This window comes from Protopterus annectens, chromosome 15.part0 (genome assembly GCF_019279795.1).
Source record: "Protopterus annectens isolate FY-2018-M chromosome 15.part0, PAN1.0, whole genome shotgun sequence".
In the NCBI taxonomy this organism is placed as follows: Eukaryota; Metazoa; Chordata; order Ceratodontiformes; family Protopteridae; genus Protopterus; species Protopterus annectens.
In genome coordinates, this window is record NC_056749.1 from 140,607,924 (window position 1) to 140,629,528 (window position 21,605).

General features: G+C 39.3%; 1 protein-coding gene across 2 annotated transcripts in view; it reads left to right on the plus strand.

The window, feature by feature from the left end:
- Positions 1 to 21,605, plus strand: part of DIAPH2 (diaphanous related formin 2) — a 5,354,951-nt gene that overhangs the window by 2,132,693 nt on the left and 3,200,653 nt on the right. For both annotated transcript variants that reach the window (XM_044057628.1, XM_044057629.1), the window contains exons 13-15: positions 6,328 to 6,446; positions 13,488 to 13,552; positions 14,634 to 14,738. In XM_044057628.1, coding sequence (XP_043913563.1) covers positions 6,328 to 6,446; positions 13,488 to 13,552; positions 14,634 to 14,738 — 289 coding nt within the window. The remainder of the gene's footprint in view (positions 1 to 6,327; positions 6,447 to 13,487; positions 13,553 to 14,633; positions 14,739 to 21,605) is intronic.

The window sequence follows — 21,605 nt, forward strand, 5'->3', positions numbered from 1 at the left end:
CCGTATTCCAGAGGGCTTAGTATTTCTGTCTCTGCTGCTGTCACTTCAGGACTTACATCAGGTCGTCAGTAGTATAAAGTAAAGCGGCTGACTTCATTACATCAGTCTTTCTTGCAGAGGAGCCCGAAGTAGAAGCAGTTCGCACGAGTGCCAGTTGGCTGCCGAGTTTCGTCTTCCAAATTGAAGCTGAAGTCTTCTAAAGCTAAGCATCCCATTGAGGATCCTTTTTTCTTGCTCTAACCGATGTCAGATAAAGTTAACAATCGTCTCACCCGTGGAAAGCAAATACCACACCGAAACTTTCATTCTTACTGCGTCACTTGCTTAGGCCCAGACCACGACGTCCCTCGCTGTCGCTATTGTGCTTTGTTCAACGCCAGAACTGTACATCGTCGGGCCCTTATTATAGCTAGATATTTTCGCTCACAGTCCTCTAATTCTGATATGGCTTCGGTAAGCTATCTGTCAGCAGATCTTCCGAAAAAACATAAGGATAAAGACAGAGATAGACCGCACAGGTCCAAACCTACCGTCAACGCTTCCGTTAAGCTAGTCATCAGTTCTCCGATCCTTAGTGAGGCGCTTTCGCAGCCCCTGATGCCCACTTCTGAGGATTTGCAGGCTGCTACCGAGACTCTTTCAGAGTCCAGTATGCAACAAAACTCTTCTTTGACTAAGGATCCTGCAGTTGTCTCCACCTTGGATGGGTCCGGAGCTGCTGAGCAGGCACCAGCTTCTGAGGAAGTACTTCACACTACGGTTTTGCGACACAAAGCGACAACTTCTTTCATGTGTACCGTTCTTTTAAAAACTGCTGAGGCCCAGGGTATGAACCACACCCAAGAAACCGATGACCCAATCTCAGACACCTGCTTCCTTGCCGCACTCTCAAATTTTTAAAATGGCAGAAGACCTTATAATGCTGATCAGGGGAAGCCAAGCTACCCCTTCCAAAAGAAAAAGAGATCTGTCCCCAGTAGTTTTATCTGAACAGGAGTCTGATTTTAATGCATCTGAATATGAAGGCATGCAACCCCTCTCTGCTTATGAGGATTCTGATGCAGAGGAAGCCAGTCCTTCAGCCTCTCCACCCGAAGACTTTTCCTTTGGGAAAACCCTTCATACTTTAAGGGAGCATTTCCAATGGGAATGTCAGGACTACCCTCAGTCTAAAAAAGAGATTTAGGGAATTCTTAGACCTTCCACAGCACAGACTCCTGGCCATTCCCCCTGTCCTGGATGTTGTGGATGATGTTTTCATGGAATCTAGTTTGACTTCTGGCACCCTCCCTCCTGCTCCCAGAAAACCTGACCAGTATTAAGAGTCCCTGACTCACACAAATTTCTTTTAAAAAATCCTACTGCTGACCCTGAGGTTATTTCTCACGGGCCTAAAGGAATTAAAGCAACTTCTGCTAAGAATCCCATCCCCTCAGATAAGGATTCCCGAGCACTAGACAGATGGGGTAAGAAAGTATACACCTCTGCTACTTTTACTATCAGAGCACTAAATTGTCAGTTCCATATGCTAAAATGTCAGCAACATACCATGGAACTCCTCAAACAAAAAATATCATCCTTTCCTGCTTGTGCAGTAAATCGAGTCAAGTAACTACGCACACCTTACACTGTGGTTTTGATGCCCTAGAAGCTTCTTGCAGGGCAGCAGTTACCAGTTTTGTCCATAGAAGACATGGTTGGCTTAAGAACAACCCTTGCCAGACCATGTCAAATCTAAATTATTGGCTGCAGCCTTGCACAAATACAACTTATTTGGCACCAAGGCAGAGGATGTCTTAAAAAAGATGGAAGAAAAAGCTAAATCTGTGCAGACAGTTAAGGATTTCCTATGGGTTCAGACACCCAGGTTCAGTAGGCATTGCCCTTCCAAACACTGGTCCTTTCCTGACCCTCCAGGTCAGTTCAGCCTAAACCCCGGGGAAGCAGCCCCCCCATACAGCAGCCACAGGGAATGCAGAGATCAAAGCAATGGAGTTCCTCCATTTCAAAACCAGGGAGTGCAAAGCCACCCACTCATGGTAAGAACGCATAGTGACTCGCCTCTACCATCCCCTCCCTCTTCCCACCTGCACTTGCCCTTAGGAGGAAAACTCTCCTTCCACGCATGAACCTGGGTCCTCAACATAGTGTCCCAGGGATACAGAATTTCTTTCCACACTCTACCAACCCCAAAAGGGTTCCCAGATCATCCTCCAAACCAATGGGCAGAGGCATAAAAGCAAGTCCTTTCCCTGCTCTCCATGAGGGCAATAGAACACGTTCCTGCAGAATAGATAGGCCAATATTTGTACTCTAGACTTTTTCTGGTACCCAGAAAAGGGGGCACCTGGTGCCCCATCCTCGACCTATCCATTCTAAACACCTTCCTGGTGATACCAAAATTCAAAATGCTAACCCTCCAGCATCTACTTCCTATGCTCTCCAAGAATGTTTGGCTAGCCACTCTACACCTAAGAGGCCTACCTCCACATTCCTATCAGGGAATCATGCAGGAAATATCAACGTTTCAGGGCAGGATTTCTGCACTTTCAGTTCTCTTCGCTTCCCTTTGGCTTATCTACTGCTCCCAGAGTTTTCACAAAATGTCTGGCTCCCGCCATTGCCTTTTGCAGACAAAGAAATATACAAATTTACCCATACTTGGATGACTGCTTAATTCAGGCAGACAGCCAAGAAAAGCTGCTCAATCACCTGACCCTTGTAAAATCCATACTGACCTCCCTATGGTACACTGTCAACAAAAATAAATCCAAAGTAATACCCACCCAAAGGATTATTTTTCTGGGAGCAAGCCTGGACACAGCATCCCAGATGGCATTCCTTACACCAGAAAAGCAAACTTACCTGACAGCCTACTTCTCTGAATTAGCCACCAGACCCCAGTTATCTGCAGGGAAAATCCTGCAAGCTTTGGGGTTCATGGCATCTTGCATTCTATGCATTCCATATGCCAGACTGCATATGAGGAAACTTCAGTGGTACCTAAAAAGCCTTTGGTGTCAAAGCTCTCAGGACATGGAAACTCTTATACCAATGATACCTTGCCTAAGGAAAGATATTCTTTGGTGGGCAGCAGCATGCTCCCACAACAAGGGACTACCTTTCTCACCACCCAGACCCTCACCACAGACACATCAGACTATGCCTGGGGTGCACACCTGGATAGCAGGTGCATACAGGGCTAATGGAGCCCACGGCAAATTCATCTGCACATCAACCAAAAAAGATGTTAGCTGTCCAGCACGTATTGATAGCTTTCAGGCCCCTTCTTTCCCCAGTGGCTCTCCTGATCAAAACATACAACACCACTGTGATGTGGTATATCAACAAACAGGGAGGGACTCACTCCTACCCTATATGCAGGCTGCCCATGACCCTTTGGCACACAGCCTCAGCCATGCAACTACACCTGTTAGCTCAATTCCTGCCAGGCTCTCTAAATCCCCTGGCAGACAACTTAAGCAGAAATCTTCTGGACCCACATGAGTGGCAGCTAGATTAAAGAACCTTCACCCTAGTAACTCAGAAATGGAGCACCCTGAAGGCTGACCTCTTTGCTTCACACTCCAACCATCAGCTCAGCAAGTTCTGCACCAGGAAGCCTCACTGCAGGGCCTGGAAAGTGGATGCCTATCCTTCCCCTGGGTCAGCCTCTCGGTATATGCATTTCCCCCACTACCTCTCATTACCAGGATACTGCTCAAAATAAGGGATGAAAAACCAAGGACAATTTTGATTGCTCCAGACTGGCCTCGCCAGCACTGGTACCTACTGCTGCACAGCCTGTCCCCATTGCCACCATGGCATCTCTCTCAGACCCCAACCCTCCTGACCCAGAGAGAAGCAGAATTCATGCATCCCCAATTGTAGGCCCTCATTTTGGCAGCCTGGCTTATTCCCTCAACACTGATCAATCTACCAATCTCAGTAAAATGTTTCTAGATGTTATACGTGAGGCTAGACACCCTAGCACTAGAAAGTCTAATGTTGACAAATGGAAAAGGTTCTGCACCTGGATTCAGGCTAACAGAGCTGATATGGCACAGTCCTCCTTACCTCTCATCCTGGATTACCTAGCTGACCTGCTATACAGTGGTCTCTCCTTTTCCTCTATTAAAATTCATGCCTCTGCTATCTCTGCTCATTTCAACACTGAGCATCCACTTTTCTCACACCCACTGATCAAACAGTTCCTAAGAGGGGCTAGCAACTTGAGGCCACCCAGGAGAGCACCTACCCCAGCTTGGGACATAAAAGTTATGTTGGAAAAGCTCATTTTGCCACCCTTTGAACCAGCATCTTCAGCAGAGTTAGTTTATCTCCTGGAAGACAGCCTTACTTCTGGCCATCACTTCAGCCAGAATAGTATCCAAGCTACAAGCACTCATGGCTGTAGAGCCCTTCATTATCTTCCTTGCTGGCAGGGTGTCCCTCAGGACAAACCCATCCTTTATGCCCAAAGTGGTATCCAGTGTGTCTCTCAACCAATCCATTCATTTGTCCACCTTTTTCCCTAACCCACAAAACAAGGGGGAAAGGATCCTGCACTCTCTAGATGTGCACAGACAACTCAGATTCTATCTAGACAGGACTAAATCATTCAGAAAGACTGATCAATTCCTAGTCAGCTTTGCTGCAGGTTCAGAAGGCAAAGCCATATCCAAACAATCCATTTCCAAATGGATAGCACACTGCATCAATTTCTGTTACAAGCAACATGGGAAACCTCCCCCTAAGGAGATCAGTACTCATTCTAACAGAGCAGCCTCCACCTCCGCAGCTTTCCTGAGAGGAGTCGCCACCAGGGACATTCTGGAGGCTGCTACATGGACATCTGTTCATACCTTCACCAGGCATTACCACCTGTCTCTCTTCTCCAAATCCAGGGCAGGCTTTGCCACTGCAGTCTTGCAGGGCATGCTAGCCAGATCCTAGTCTCCCTGACTGCCTCCACCCTTTTCCTCAGCTGTGGGAATCAACCCAAATGTGATGACTGCAACACTGAAACATGAAGAACATAGTACAGTTGTGTACACTTACCATAAATGTAGATGTTCGAGTGTGTTCACTGCTGCAGTCCTGGTTTCCCTCCCTCCATCCCCCTTTTCTTCTCTCTCTCTCCTTACAAGGAACATTTTGGTATTTACTTTCTACTGATGGGGTTGTTCCACCATATTCTGGCTCCCACTTGGGGGCTCCTGACAGGGCAAGAAAAACTGATGTAATGGCGTCGGCCGCCTTAATTTATACTACCGACAACCTGAAGTCAGTCCTGAAGCAACAGCAGCTGATGCAGAAATACTGTGTGTCTGGTATTCGGGCTGGCCGAGGGCTACCATGGCAGGGATAACCCAATTGTGATGACTGCAGCAGTAAATACACTCTAACATCTAGATTTATGGTAAGTGCACACAACCATACTTTTTGCAGATACTAACCTGGTGGCCTGATGTAGAAGGTAATTATATTAGACTTGGGAACAAGCATCTCTTTACATAGCTTTGAGGCCCCCATTGTCTGCATACCATCCATGGGACTTTGAACAAGTCACTTCACAGAAACTGGGTTCAAACTCCCTTCTGTCAACAAGTACTTGTACCTGGTAGATATATTTTAAATGGTTTACTATCATAATTTCGAATGTAACTCTGTCGACCCCACTATGTTCGACAACGGAAAGTCGAACATGGCAATGTCGAACTTCAAAAGCAAGCCTAGGAATGGGTTTTAACATGGGTCGAGATAGGGGCAAGGTTTGTAGTTCGGCAATAGCAGTGAACCCCTAACTTGACCCATGTTAAAACCCATTCCTAGGCTTGCTTTTGAAGTTCCACATTGCCGTGTTTGACTTTCCGTTGTCCAACATAGTGCGGTCGACAGAGTTACATTCGAAATTATGATAGTAAACCTTTTAAATATGTAGCTATGACAAGTCCATTAAATGCTGTGTCATGTTAGTTTCTGTTAGAAATCAACTTCTTTGATTACAGTCTCTTACACTACTTTTGTGATCTGTACAGTTTTTATTTTGCTATTGTTTCATAGCTTAATCATTTACCCAATTATTTTAGTAAATAGAATAAGTTGGATTGCATTTTTATTCCTTTCATTGTAACGGTCTAACAGAATCATGCATGTGAAACACTGAAGTGATTATGCATCAGTTTCATGTTTGACATTAATGATTTTTTTGTCTATATTTCGTGTAGACTTAATGATGTAATTTACTTGATTGTGATTTAGAATTTTAAACTGCAAAAGTATTTATAAAGAAAAAGCATTAAAATATATTTGTGTTATATTTAGGCCACAGTATTACAAAATAATTGAAGAATGTACCTCCCAGATAGTTTTGCACACCAGTGGTATGGACCCAGATTTTAAATATCGAGGAAGATTGGATATTGATTTCTCACATCTAGTCGGTATGTGCGATCGCATTTAATTTGCAGTTTGTCTTAAATTGTCATTCAAATTATTGCATTGTAATGTACATCTTAGTTTGGAGTCTGTTACAAATGCTGACTGAAGATATTGTATTATAATACAGCTGTAAAAAAAGAAAGAAAATTGTTTGTTTTAGTGTTCCTTTATTTAACAAGTTAACTCCTAGTATTGTCTTACATTTCTTTAGAAAAATGAGCCTAGTAGGATTTTATACAATACATACATACATACATACATACATACAACTATTTCAAGCACAGGCATTAATGCCCTTCTAGCTTGCCAATATACCAAAACACTTGTTCCCATAATAAGTGTCCAGGCTGTTCTTAAAAATATCTAGACTAGTACTTGCTTTAATGTAATTTGGTGGTCTGTTCCACACACCAGCTGTTCTGTCAGAGAACCAATTAGTACACTTCTCATTCCTGTAGAATCTACTACAAAGGTTGCTGCTTCTCTAGAACTTTTTGATAACCCCAAACATTTCCAGAGGTAGCTGTCTCTAAATGTCCTATATACTTGAATAAGATCTCCTCTTAGATATCTGTAAGAGACACTTTACAAGTTCAAATGTTTTAGCCGTTCATAATAACTTAGATTTTCACATGCATGGATGCTCTTGGTATATTTCTGCTGTACTCTTTCCAGTTTACTCACGCTTGTTTTCTTATACGGTTTCCGCATTGTTATTCCATACTCAAGTTTAGGTCTAATGTAATTAACAAACAATGATTTCATCATTTTTGGTTTACTAGAGTTTATAAATCTTTTTTATACAATATATACTTCTATATGTATCATTAACCATTTGGTTGATATGATTAGAAAAACCGCATAGCTGAATCTACCCGTATACCCGGGTCCTTAAATAAGTCTACAATTTCAATCACTGTATGCTGTATTACATATTCACCTTTGAATTTGTCTCCCAAATCTCATATGCATATTATTCTCATGTGTCGAAATGGTCAATTTAGTCAAGTTATTTAACAGACATGCCTTATCTGTAACATATGTAACCAGTTTACCCAATTTCAAGTTGTCTGTATATAGAGTATAGAGCACCTCAGATGAAAATGTTAGAGCTGAAGGATACAATCTAAACAAGTAAGGGCCTCGGTCAGAACCCTGTGGGACACCATGGCTGTAACCAAGTATTTCACCTGTCCAGTTATTGTATGACACTTGCATCTCTTTTATAGTAATTCTTTCTGTTATATCATCTAGAAATGTGATTTTAGCATCTGCTGGAGATGGCAGGGATGGATTACCAGTTCCTATATAAAAAGAAGGAAAGACCTTGCTTTTGCCCCCCCCCCCCCCCCCCCACACACACACACACACACACACCACCACTGAAAATATCAACTAGTGATTAGGAGTCTGATGTTTGCTTATGTCCTTCCTCTTGAGGCCAGGTGGCAATTTTGGCATCGTTGTCAGCACTATTAATGTGCTTATGGCTACTGGAGAACATGTGCTTTTGTGGATTAAATGTATGAGGCCCAGTGGAAGCTTTTGTGCATTACATGTCTGGATAAAGCTATTTCTGCCATCAAATGAAGGTTGCAACTGCGTTCCTGTAGTAGAGATAAAGTGTGCATTTTTAATTTCATTAGTTATTACAAAGTGGTTGTGAAGTATCCGTGGGTAATAATATAGAGGTGGTTCTGATGTTTTAAGGGTCAGTAATTGTGCAGTACATGTTAGTGCAGTTTCAACCTACTGTGATCAACAAACTGCAATTCGCTGGTGTGCTTTATCTGTTACAATGTATGTAGTCATGGATATATTCCAGGGATTTTAAATACCATGTTGTTTGAAGAAAATAGTGCCCATTTCCAGTGGTAAACTGTCAGGGTTTTACCTAATGCAGACTTGCAAAAGATTTAGCAGCTGCAAAAATGGGAGGAACTGAAGCTTACAAGGAGGAAACTGCTCTGAGCTGAAATGACTAATAGAAAGTGAAAACAAAACAAAAAATCACTAATAAAACAGAACACATTGTCTTGCAAAAGGTAGTCAGTACTTTTACTGTAGTAATCTAGGAGTTAGCTGTCATTTAGGTTTCATATATGACTATGAAACAAAAATAAGTCATGTGCAGTAAAGTACTTGATCTTTTTTAGTATTCATTGAGGAATTAATCTTTGCATCATGGGTCACATGCAGACAAAACCACAAGTCTTAAGTCACGCAGTACATTAAATCAAATGTATACCCATATATCTTAAGCTATGTAGCAAGGGGACTTTGTTTTATAAATACATCAGATAATTCATGTTTTGATTTTATTGTTAGTCTTTGATCTATATATGCACTCAAACAATTTTGAAGTAGCATGTTTGTGAAAATCCTCTATAATAAAATGATTCCCAAACTTATACAAGAAAGAAAACTATGTACCTTTAACACCGAGTAAACAGAAACAAGTCAGTATTGGGTAAAGCCAATTTTTATTTTGTCGTCATAATAATTTGTAGCTATTCAAATGATTAAAAAAATGTTATTCTGTATTTCTTAGTAGGGAATTCAAAAAAAAAAAAATAATTTCTAACATATGGTATTGTAGAATTATAACAAACTTGCGAATCATACAAATCACCATTCCTGCTGTAACATTGAATCACTAGTCATTATGTTAAACTTCTGAAAAAGAAAGTATGACCGTGCATGTCTATCTCGGAGCTGTTCTATTTGTATTTGCCTAAATGACAAATATTCTGAACTCTGTTTATGCAGTCTTTTAACTTGAGTAAGAGGTTAAATAGGTGTCAGCAGGGGCAACCAAGTCTTTACACACTTCAGTAACTTCTTCTACATCACTATTATTAATTTACAAAGTGAAACTGTCTTCCTACAGACACAGCTTGCACTTTTTTTTTTGCTGTAAAAGTGCCCTGTTGTGTGTTTTCATCAACATGCTTTATATACTACTCATACTAGATCGAAAAAAAATGTGCATATAAAATTAATCAATAATTACTGTTATCATTGGCAAATTGAGGCTATATATCCATAAAAGGAAGGTGCAATGAACTAAAGGCTTGATTTCAAATAGTCATTATGTATTTTAAATTGTGAATGTGGTGTTTTTGTATTATTCCATTTTTCTGATATCGGCATGCAGCAGGGATAATGTACAGGAATATATAATTATGATGGAAAGTGATCTGACTTCTTAAAAATCAACAAGTTATCTAAAACATTGCATTTTTAATGATGAGCAAAACATTCATCGAGAAAACAGAAACTTGGAAAAGACTGTAAGTACATCTTCTGAACATCCGCTCAATGCTATATGCTCATAGTACCAAGAATGCCTTGAAGTTAATGGTGAATGTTGGGGCATAGTCAGCACTTTTTAAAACTGTAAGCCAACTTCCAGAATGTAACCCCTACCCCCAAGGTACACACCTTTCCTCGGGCAGTTCAAGTTTTGTAGAGCATACTTCTTTTGAGCCAGAAACTTTCTTGTCGCGCGGTGCAAGGCCAGTCAGCCGACTACTGAAATATTCGAGTTTGAGTTTCAGAACCAAAGTCTTCACTAAAGCTAAGTACCCCGTTGGGTAAACTTTTTTCTTGCTTTTTACCGATGTCAGAAAAAGTTAATAATTGTATTACTTGTGGGAAGCAAATACCTCATAAGGATTTCCATTTATACTGTATTCCTTGTCTAGGCCCTGATCACAACGTGCCTGGTTTGTGCTAGATTTAACCAACACACTATTAAGCATCGGTATATTTTTGCATCAAAGTATTTTGGAAACACATTTAACTACCCAGAAATGTCGTCAGATAGCAATCCGACTACCGGAGTACATAAAAAATGCAAAGAAAAGAACAGAGAAAGGCAGTCGAGATCCAAAACTGACGAATAAGCTTCTCCTAAGCCAGTCGCCAGTTCGCCGGTACTCAGTGAGGCGCTTTCGCAGCCCCTGATACCCACTACCTTCAAGTCTCAGGCCTCTACCGACACCCATGTGGAGTCCGGCATGTCGCAAGATACTCAAGGTTTTGGACCGACGTATGTATCTCCCTCGGATGGGTCCAGAGCCGCTGAGCAGGCACCGGCTTCTGAGGGTGTATTCAGACCTCAACATTTGTATATCAAACCGACAACAGCTGCAAAAACAAAGACAAAAGCAACTTCTAAAACTAAAAAAAGTGTCACGTGCATAGGCCTCTGTGCCTAAAAAAAAAGATGATCAAAATGGCTGAAGACCTTATTTACCTTGATCAGGGGTTCCCATCCCCCTCCAGGTAAGAGGCCTAGGCAAGAAACTGATTATGAATCTTTGGATCAGGTTTCTATTTCTTCTGATTCCTCTTCTGATCAGGAATTATCTATACCTCCCTATGAGGATTCTGATGCTGAGGAGTCTATTCCATCTGCATCTCCTCCTGAGGATTATTCATGTGGAGAAACCTTGCATACTTTGAGGGATCATTTTCACTGGGAGAGTCAAGACTTCTCAGAATCAAAAAAGAGGCTCCGGGATTTCCTCCTCCTCCCTCAGCACAGGCCTTTAGCCATTCCACCTGTTTTAGACATTGTGGATGATGTGTTTTCGGAGTCGAGCTCGACTCCTGACTCCTTACCTCTGGCTCCCAGTAAGCCTGACAGATATTACAGGGTCCCTGACTCAGATAAATTTTTATTTAGAAACCCTGCTGCTGATCCTGAAACTATTTCACAGGGTCCAAATGGAGTTAAGGCCTCAACAGCAAAAAATCCTACCCTCTCTGACAGAGATTCAAGGGCACTGCACAGATGGGGAAAAAAGGTTTATAGATCTGCAACCTTAGCAATCAGGGCCTTAAACTGTCAATTTCATATGCTTAAGTACCAACAACATGTTATGGGATTGCTGAAACAGAAAATTATGTTGATTTCAGAATGTGCAGAAAATAAAGAATTGCAGGAATTATGGCATGCAGCTGAACAAGTTGGAAAGCATACTTTGCAATGTGGTTTTGATTCCTTAGAGGCCTCCTGCAGGGCCGCAGTTACTGGATCTATGATTAAGAGGCATGCCTGGTTAAAGGAACAAAATTTGCCTGATCTTGTTAAAGCTAAATTGCTAGACGCACCTTTACAGCATGATTCTGTTTGGTATTAAGGCAGAAGAGGTTTTAAAGAAAATGGGAGACAAAGCTAAGTCTATGCAAACTGTTAAAGACTTCTTTCAAGTGCAGCCACCAAGATTCATTAGACACTGGCCTACAAAAAATTGGTCCTTTCCTGTGTCAGAGCTCAAAGGGGCAAATCCAGATGCCTTAAGGGTTCCAGATACCAGGCGCAAGATTCATACAGGTCAAAGCAATGGGGTGCTTCCACCTACAAATCTGGAGGAGATAAAGCGCAAACCTACAGAAAGCAATCCCAATGACTTCCCTCTGCCTACACCAAGCACTTATCTTTTGGCAGCACCCATAGGGGGAAAATTAGCACTTTTTGCTCAAAATTGGCAGTTAATAACCCAGGAAACAAGTGGGTTCTAAACATTGTATCACAGGGATACAGATTCCAATTGCACACCCTGCCAATGGGAAATGATTGGCCAGATCTACCAAAAAATCAATGGGCAGAGGCACAGAAACAGGTTACATCCCTCATGGATATGGGGGCCATTCAGACAGTACCAGAACAGGAAAAAGGACAAAGTTTTTACTCAAGACTGTACTTGGTACCCAAAAAAGACAAGGCTTGGTGGCCAATACTGGATTTATCAATTTTGAACACGTACCTGGACATTCCAAAATTCAAAATGCTGACTTTGCAGCAGCTTCTGCCCATGCTGGGCAAGAATGCTTGGCTGGTGACTTTAGACCTAAAAGAGGCATACCTGCATGTCCCAATAAGGCAGTCGTGTAGAAGATACCTCAGATTCAAGGCTGGCTGGTACATATAGTTATTTTATTTGATGATTTATGCATTAACTAATGTACTTCAGGAATATATATGCTCCTTTAAAATACTGCCAAGTCTTCTGTCATCAGTTTCTTTGGTGCTTATGTGTAGCAGCATTTGAAAGACATTTATTCATAGATTCATAGATTAGGACTAAGATAACTACTCTATATGGGTCATTTTAAGCCTAGCCAGTTACCTCATGTGAGAATCAAACCCTGCACTTTGTGTTTGTGAGGTAAACACCTTAACCATTATGCCAGTTTCTTAACCCTTCACAATGATCTTCTGTACCTGATGGGTACGGATCACATGCATTCAGGTGGTTGTCAGTAGGAACTTTTAAATGGATACCTTTTCCAGTTAAGAAAGCATATGGTGGCATCCAGTGATGAAGCATAGACACTCTCATGGATGATGACATTAACAGAGTACAATTTTCTCTGCTGTCTCACCTGATTGTTCTCAGATAAACTGGTGAGGTACTGTGCAAGAGCATTGCTAATTCAGGTAGCATTCTCTTTCTGCCCTGTCCCTTTATAGACATTATAGTTTGTAGGAAAGAAACATGCCTGTATTGCCTGTCTGATCTGGCTTATGTTTCTTCATTCTCTAGTCATAACTAAATTTCATCAACACTATATACAGATTTGGCTGTTTAATCATGGGTAGGGGGAGTTATGAAAACCCATACTTTTTGTTGTCCCTTTGGGATTCTGTCTGTTCTACTAGTTTGAGACAGAGCTGCGCACAGTTTGAGATAGAGGTACACACAAAAGGTGGCTCCAGGTAAGAAGCCCTTTCATCTAGCTGGAAACCATGACATTTGAATTATACAGTAGTCTTAAAATACTAACAGTTTAATATGCAGTAAGCATGGCTTCCATAAAGCATTTATCAGGTTGATGAAATGTGATGAGCCTGAGTGCAGTTCATCTTCCTGATAATGGATCAGCATTGAAAAAGATCATTAATTTAAACCCCATAGTCATACTTTTAATAATAGAGAGATAGAAAGGAATGCATTCAATCAAAATGCTTTGTATGTGTGTTATGTGAAGCAGGTGATATCAGAACTGAGATTTTTTTTCAATCCTAATAGATATGTGTGTCAACAAAGAAAAAGTTGAAGAAAGCGAGCAAAAAGCAGCTGAATATTCTAAAAAGGTAAGGCTATGCATCACTGTCATTCGTATCATATGTGATTGGTATTCTAGGAGCAGGGCATCTATCGAAAGCCTTTTTCCTTAGCTCAGAGACAGTGTATTGATCTGTTGTTTTGATCAATATTTGGCAGGATTACTACATGATCTGTATCAGTATTACAAGAATCAATATTGATGTACGGAGTCCAGTGTACTTAGTTGTTGGTGCCTCATACAGTTACTTCTGAAATGAACAGAGACAAATTTTCACAGTGTTTTAGTTATTTAGTACGGGACGCCTCTTGAGGGAAAACTTGTGTGATGTTTTACATTTAACCCTTTGTAAAATGTCGCAGCCATTAACATACTGTTTACCAGACAGCATTTGCTTTGCAGTAAATGATGAACAGCTATGCTTTATGTTAATTCCTTTATTTTGTTTAGGTATATATTCGTACATGCACCGCTTTTTGCGTATTTATTTAAATGTGTTAAGTGGGGTAGAACACTGATTCCAGCAGACCTGTTTTGGGTTCAGCCCAGAAAAATATTAAATGAACTGCTGATAAAAGCATGAACTATTTAAAAATGCAATATTTGACAGTAAAATCAATTTACGTATAGTGTCAGCTATGTATCTATATGCCTACTTCATGAATTTATTGTGATAATGCAGCTGCAAAAGCCTTCTGTCTGAATTACTTGATTTGTGCATTAACAATTTCATTAGTGGTAGAAATGTTCGAGTCTCCTTAATTCTTGAATTGTGGCCTTATTTATTTAGCTGCAGTTAAACATGATGATCAGATGCTGTGTGTGCTGACATTATTTCAGCATTTTGCAGTTTAGATTAATTTTGAACAGCTTTGCTTGGAATAGTTTAATCATTTCCATCTCCCAATGTGTTTAGAATAACAGCTCCATATTCCTTCTGTCCTTACACCTGCAGTTAGCTTTTGGTGTCTGACTAATGATCGTGACAAGTTTTGGGAGTGTTAAAATATCACTTAAAGTATTGCTTTATCTGTGCTGATTTGAAAGTAGTTTCTGATACCATTTAATGGAGTACGTAGGGTGACTGTAATCCATTGGCATCTTTGCAGTTTGATGAAGAGTTCAATGCCCGACAAGATGCTCAAGCAAAGCTTCAGAAACAAGAGGAGAAAATCAAAGACCTAGAAACACAAATTCAGCAGTTGCAAGTCCAGGTAATGTAACAGGATACAGACTTTATTGAGTAAAAGTGTGCCGCATAATAGAAAATTATCTGGTTAGAAAAATGGAAAGATTGCCAAGAAGAGCATGGTCTCTAGTGGCAGTGTGAAGGTCTCTTAAATAATTTCATGGATTGATTTGTTTTTGAGAGATGGCACTGGACTGTGATAAATGTTGCTGTGATAAGCTTTTGAAACAGACTGTAAGACAGTTTAATAGAAGTAATATAGTTTTTCAAATGTAAGTGTATTATCAGCTTGACATGGCTTATTTGTTTTGTGAAGGTGAAATGCCATGATTGTTGTGAAAAATATCAAGCCTAGAGCACTTACTTACCAAACAATAATGTGGCAAGAGCTTTGCCATCCATCTTCATGCAGCTTAAATATTTTGCAGCGGTTAAGTGATAGTTAGCAAGTTAAGTTCAAAAAATGATTAATGTATGTAATCTACTTACATACAAAGAAAATAAAAAGCTTCCTAAGCAGAAATGCTTTTCTCCCCATTCTGTTGTTGAAGTAAATTAGGCACATTTTCCTTTATGGTATTGTATCTTTCTTTAGTTAATGTCATTCCTTCATTCAGAAGTTTGTTCATTTTATCTGTATACCTTGACCAGATTAATGTGCATCATTGAGCTGTTCCGGGGATCTTACATGTGAACCAGTTACTTGGGAATGTTCCAGATGATCCAGACTGGTTCCGACATCTTTATAGTTTGAGACTAGCTTAAGAATTTTACAGAAAAAAATGCTCTCAATGTTTTGTTTTTGTTTTTTTTTTTTTTTGTCTTTTTATGTTACTAGGTATGTAATATAGTTTTCATGAAAAATAAACAGATAAAATGGGCATTTCATTACATTCTTAATGATGGATTTAAAAAAAACTAATTTGTGCTCATTACCATGTACAATTAGCTCTTTCTTATCTGGAGCCCTTCTGATACAGCATCTAACTGTTTTAGCAGTCTGCCCTGCCTTGGCTTTTAGTATCAGACAGTCTTATTTAGTAAAACCTGCTTTTCTGTTCACAAAGCTGTGCCAGTGTCATCTTTCAGTGGAAGTGTCTGACATTTCATTCCCCACTTAATGGTCTGTACAAGGCAGTGGGCACTGCATTTGTTCCAAGCAAACACATTAAATTTGTTTTGCTTTCTTCACTGGTTGTCTACTCAGTGCCTGTCATACCCCAGTAGTTAATCTGAGGTTTTTCTGGTTGGTTATTTGAATTGTGTAATTTCTGTTTGCAGCTTTTTATTTTTATAGAGATCACATAAAACAGGGCACTTCTCTCATGTGTTAACAGAAAATTCAGATCTGTTCCTAAATATAGGAAAATAAAGCTAGCAGTGTTAACATATGTTTGCAGAATCTGGCTGTGCACATTGTAGTTACTGAGCTTATATTCTGAAGACATCTTACACTGATATCTGAGAACAACCACCTGTCTAGCCCTAATTAATGATTATAATAGTTTATGGAATTCATGCTGAACCCTTTCCCCTTGGTAAGAGACAACCACTCCAACAATATATATAATGCAGCTTTATAGAACAGTCATTACAAATGTGTGATTTTTATGGGAGGCTTTCATAATACTTAGAGAAACAGGGAAGGGGACTGAAAAAAGGTACACTGCATCCTTGTAATGCAACAAGAAGTGGGACTAGGTAAGTCATACCTACACACACACACTTTATCTATGTAATCTATATTTTATATATATATATAAAATATAGTAAAGAATATATATATAGTAAAGAATGTACAGAAACACTGCTAAGTTTCTAAATGTGAATGTTCATTCACAGATGATTACAAAAGCAATGAAAAATAAAATAGAGGTTTAACAACAAGCAAGTCATACAGAAGTTTATATATATATATATATGTGTGTGTGTGTGTCTTTGTGTGTGTATATATATATATATATATATATATATATATATATATTTCTATATAGTGAGAGAGAGATGGATCTATGTTATAACATCAATTGCTTATAATATAATACTGACGTTCATCACATTGTTCAGAAAACACCATAATGGCACAACATTGAAGTGCCTGAACATGTGGTATGATCTTGAGGTTGGTATGTGTGTGTGTGTATATATATATATAGAATATATATATATATATATATATATAGAATATATATATATATATATATATATATATATATATATATAGAATATATATATATATATATATATATATATATATATATATATATATATATATAGAATATATATATATATATAGAATATATATATATATATATATATATATATATAGAATAGATATAGGTAGATATAGATATGGGTATGTGTGTTTTGTGTGTGTGTATATATATATGTATGTGTGTGTGTATGTACGTATATATATATATATATATATATATATATATATACATATATATATATAAAATATATATATATACATATACACATATATATATATATATATATATATATATATATATATATATATAAACTTCTGTATGACTTGCTTGTTGTTAAACCTCTTTTATTTTTCATTGCTTTTGTAATCATCTGTGAATGAACATTCACATTTAGAAACTTGGCAGTGTTTCTGTACATTCTTTACTTAATGACCCTTTATGAATTTGAAAGCTGTGACTTAATTAGCTTTGTTGCGATTGAAGGCATGACATGTCTATTCACCTCCCCCATCCAACTGAAAATATTTGAAAGTGATCATGAGAAAATGAGGATATTATAAAAGGTATTCAAAGGAAATGGTGAGATTTTACAGACGTCCAGAAAGGTGTACACAGAGACTGCAAACGACAAACTACAGCTGGGATACTTAGTCAGTTTTATTAGTTTTTCATATGCAGCATTCCTGAGCTTGAATTAAAGAGGTGGAAAAATGATTTTTGGTTGTAGAATCCTTTAAATGACTTTGGGCTTAGAGCAGCCCATGTGTCCATTGTGTTGAAAATGGTGCATCAGCAGAGTTTATTGTCCATGGAATAATGCTACTAGCCATGGTCTCTTCCAAAGACTCCCTAGAGGTCAGGTCTTGTATTGAGCTTTACTTTCTTTTTGGGCCCTCACCCCCATGAGGGAATGTCTGCTGTTCAGAAGAATGCAGACAGACGTTGGACTCTCCTCATGTCCTGAAAATGCTATATTTCATAGCTGATTTTTTTTGCATCAAATAAGTGGCTTATTCCATGCATACTTTCTTGTCATAGCAGTTTGAAGGTGGAACACACAATTTTGGTAACTGCCATGGGCTTCAAGATCGCATATCACAGCAAATGAAATGTTACAGATCAGAGATATTTGTAGCCTGTTTTGTTAGTTTCGGACAAGAAGTTGTCCTAGTTAGTTTCGGACAAGAAGTTTTATCCTAAGCTTTTTTATGTTATAGGTTTTTTGTATTGCGCAGCCAAAGTAAAAAAGAAGAAAGAATTCTCTCTATATTTAATTTCTTATGACATCTTTTGAAGTGGGTCACCATGTTACACATTGTGCATTTTAGAGAAATTGAATGCCTTTTGTGAATGCATTATGATTCTTGCCATTCAGGTAATATTTAGTCTCTAGAGACATTCAGTGCTCCCTAGAGAAGGTTTTTCCAAGGTGACTGCTTTAGAAAATAAGGGTGTATTGTTGCATGAAAAAACAACTGTTTCTCCTTCAAACTTCCACTGTGTGCATTAGCACTGTACTTCAGGATTTTCATCAGAACATTCAGAATAATTCTTGGTACCTCTGGTCTTTTAAAAGGGAAAATTGCTTACACTAATTTCTGTTTCCTGGAGACCTGAAAACAGTGCATTATGGGAAAATGGATAGAATGCTAGAGTGGAAAGCATGTTACTGTACTTAATACATTTTGCCTTATTTAATAGGCAAGTTAACGGTCAGGTTTCCATTGTGGGTTTCTGGCTCAAATGTTTGCCTCTTGCTTGCCTTTGAGGGCCTCTAGAGAGGTCAGCCAACATAAAACAATGTGCATGTACCATCTCAGATATGTAGCTTGTCCTAAGTGCTACAGCTGTGTAAGATACTATTTCTGTGAAATTGTGGTACATGCTGTACTGGCCACTCAGAGCATCTGCATTTGCTTCAAATTTTCCATTATTCAGAATTATTTTTCACAGACCTGCTACAGTAATAAATGGATTACACAGACAGGGTCCACTACTATACATTAAAAGTGTACTGTTATAAACACATATGCATGTTAAGAATAGCAAAACAATATTTGTTTAAACTATTTGAGTGCGCAAAAAAAACTAAATATGTGTCCTCAAACTAAGGACCCCATTGTGTGCAGTTGTGAAAAGCATTCCTCACACCCACTTTATTAATGTCACTGAGAGAATGTTCCAACTTTAGGAAAGAGCAGTCAATTCAAAAATAAATGCTGCCTTATTCTTCCTCTGAGATGTTTCAATCTCAAGGTGTGTATCTCAGCAGTACATTTAAGTTTATACTTAGATCATAGGAGGATATGAGGCTAATGGTCCCAAGGCCCTTACAAGCCTAGCCAAGTACAAACTGTGTTCCCAAGGGTGTCTTGTTCAAGCGCAGCACTTATTGCACCTTTCCAAGAGGGACACAGATGGAAATATAACCAACACAGAAGCCGGCATCATTGGCATAGAGGAACTTTTGACTAGTAGTTTAGGAAGGAGTTGTCAGAGGATGGAAGAAGAGTGATGAACCTTTGCCTGCTCTCCACTTTTGTGAGGAATGTATGGGTGTGTGTCAGGGGGTGTCACTGTACCACGAGCTCTGGAGGTGATACTGGGACCATGGTAACAGAATCATTGTTTCAACTAAGAGACAGGTAAGGAAGAATATGCCACTCCATGGATTAGGGCGTTTTCCTCATGGTGCCACCACATACAGCTTGATTTATGTAGACCCACCACATCAGTGGAATGATGCAGTCAACAAGAAGACCACTACTAAAGGTGAAGTCAGATGGCTTCTCACCTGGCTGCTTCCCACTCAGAGGTGCACAATGGAATGAAGCAAGAGAAGCAACTCATGGAACAATTGGAGGCCTCCCTTTTTTATGGGCTTCTCTTAAAAGGGAACGTCAAACTAGCATACTGCCGCTGTATGGCAACCTTTGAGGACAGGAGTATCAGGGAGCTGCCCTTGGAGAAGCCTGAAGTCTCTAGTGTATAAGTAGTACAAAAAGGGCAAAGCAAGGAGTGAGAAGAGAAATATGCAGTTTTACATTGATGATTTCTTATTTATCAACTCCCAAATCATTGAACATATTTGTAATGTTAAGAGTGAAATCACTGAAGTGCACGGGCAAGGTCTTTTGCCTCTTGCCTCCAAGGTTCATCAGTCATAGAAGTAGCATATTTGGAGATGCAGAGGTGTGGGTCTTGCTCCTCCGTCAGTCAGTCATGGCAGCTGCTCTTAACTTTGCATGGGATACAGTTTCTCAGTGCATCAGTGTTCAGGGCATGTGGGACCCTCATTTCTGGAGTAAGCAAATAAATCTCAAGGAGATGATTGCTGTAATAACTATCAAAGTTCTAATCCAGCTGTGAACCACTGGACCTACTAGTGGTAACACACCACAACACAGAGATGTAGTATGTAAACAAACAAGGGGGAACAAAGTTATACCCTTTGTGCAAACTAACCATGATTTAGTGGGAAATGACAATATCTCTGATGGCCACATACATTCTGTCAGTAAAGAATGCAGTAGTAGTCACAGAATAAGAAAAGGCACAAATATAGAGTGCTAAACAGAAAAATGGAAAGTATTTGGATAATATGCATGAGTTTAGAAAGACTGCTGTTAAACAGTTGTTTTTGATAATTATTCCAGAGCACAAAAACTTTTCGCACAGTGACTTTGGCAAGAGAGTAGAATAGGTCCCTCCTAAACTTAGGGAGCTTATAACAAGAAAAATGACCAGAGATCCTGTGGAAGTATTAGAAATATTTTGGATATTTTGTTAAAATTTGTATAAAGCAGAGGATTGTGGAAATCAAGAAAAAGCACAAATGGAAATGTTTATGAAGACTTGGGTATGCTATAGTTAGAGGTAGATGAAGCTCAACAATTAACAGTTAAGACAGGAGGAATTAGGATAAAAATGGTCATGTAGATGGTATTCTTGAGGAACTTTGGAAATTGGGAGGGGAAAAAAGTTATAAAGATCTGGAATGTTTTGTTTAACAGTATTTTAAAAGGAGGGGAAGCACCACCATCCTTTAAGAAAGTTGTGGTGGCTGCAATACCTAAAGACTGTAAAGACTCATCACACCTAGATTTCTACAAGTCCAGTTATAGGTTCGTAAGTTGGTACTAGGCTATCTGCCCTAGGGCCTATACAAGCCTAGTCATAACAATTCCCTGGCTATTTCTTCCCACAGTATTTACTTCCCTGGACTCCTGTCTAGCAGGGTGACTGACATGATCCCCTGGGTGAATTTCCCATCTCCCATCCAATCATCAAGGTTCCTTTTGAAGAGGGCCAAAGAGACAATCTGCTTGAGATGTATGGGCAGTCTATTCCAGAGTCTGAGGAGTCTCGATGAGGAACCTTTCCCTCCAGCATGTTTTTTTCATTGTGATGACAAGGTTTAGATCCCTGGAGCATGCATCTCTGAGGGATTGGGATGTCTTTTAAGTGTAGCATATCCAACAGCTCTGGGTTTGACATGGCCTTGTATGTTAAGCAGAGATCGCCTCTGAGTAGACTATATATGACAGAGTATAGGTGGAGTTTTTTTTTTAGGCGGTCAGTACAGTTTTAAATCGTGTTTATAAAATGTTTATGCTGACAGTAGCTAAAAGTATGGCAAAGAATGATTGTCTAGAGGGAAGAAGAATATAGGAAAA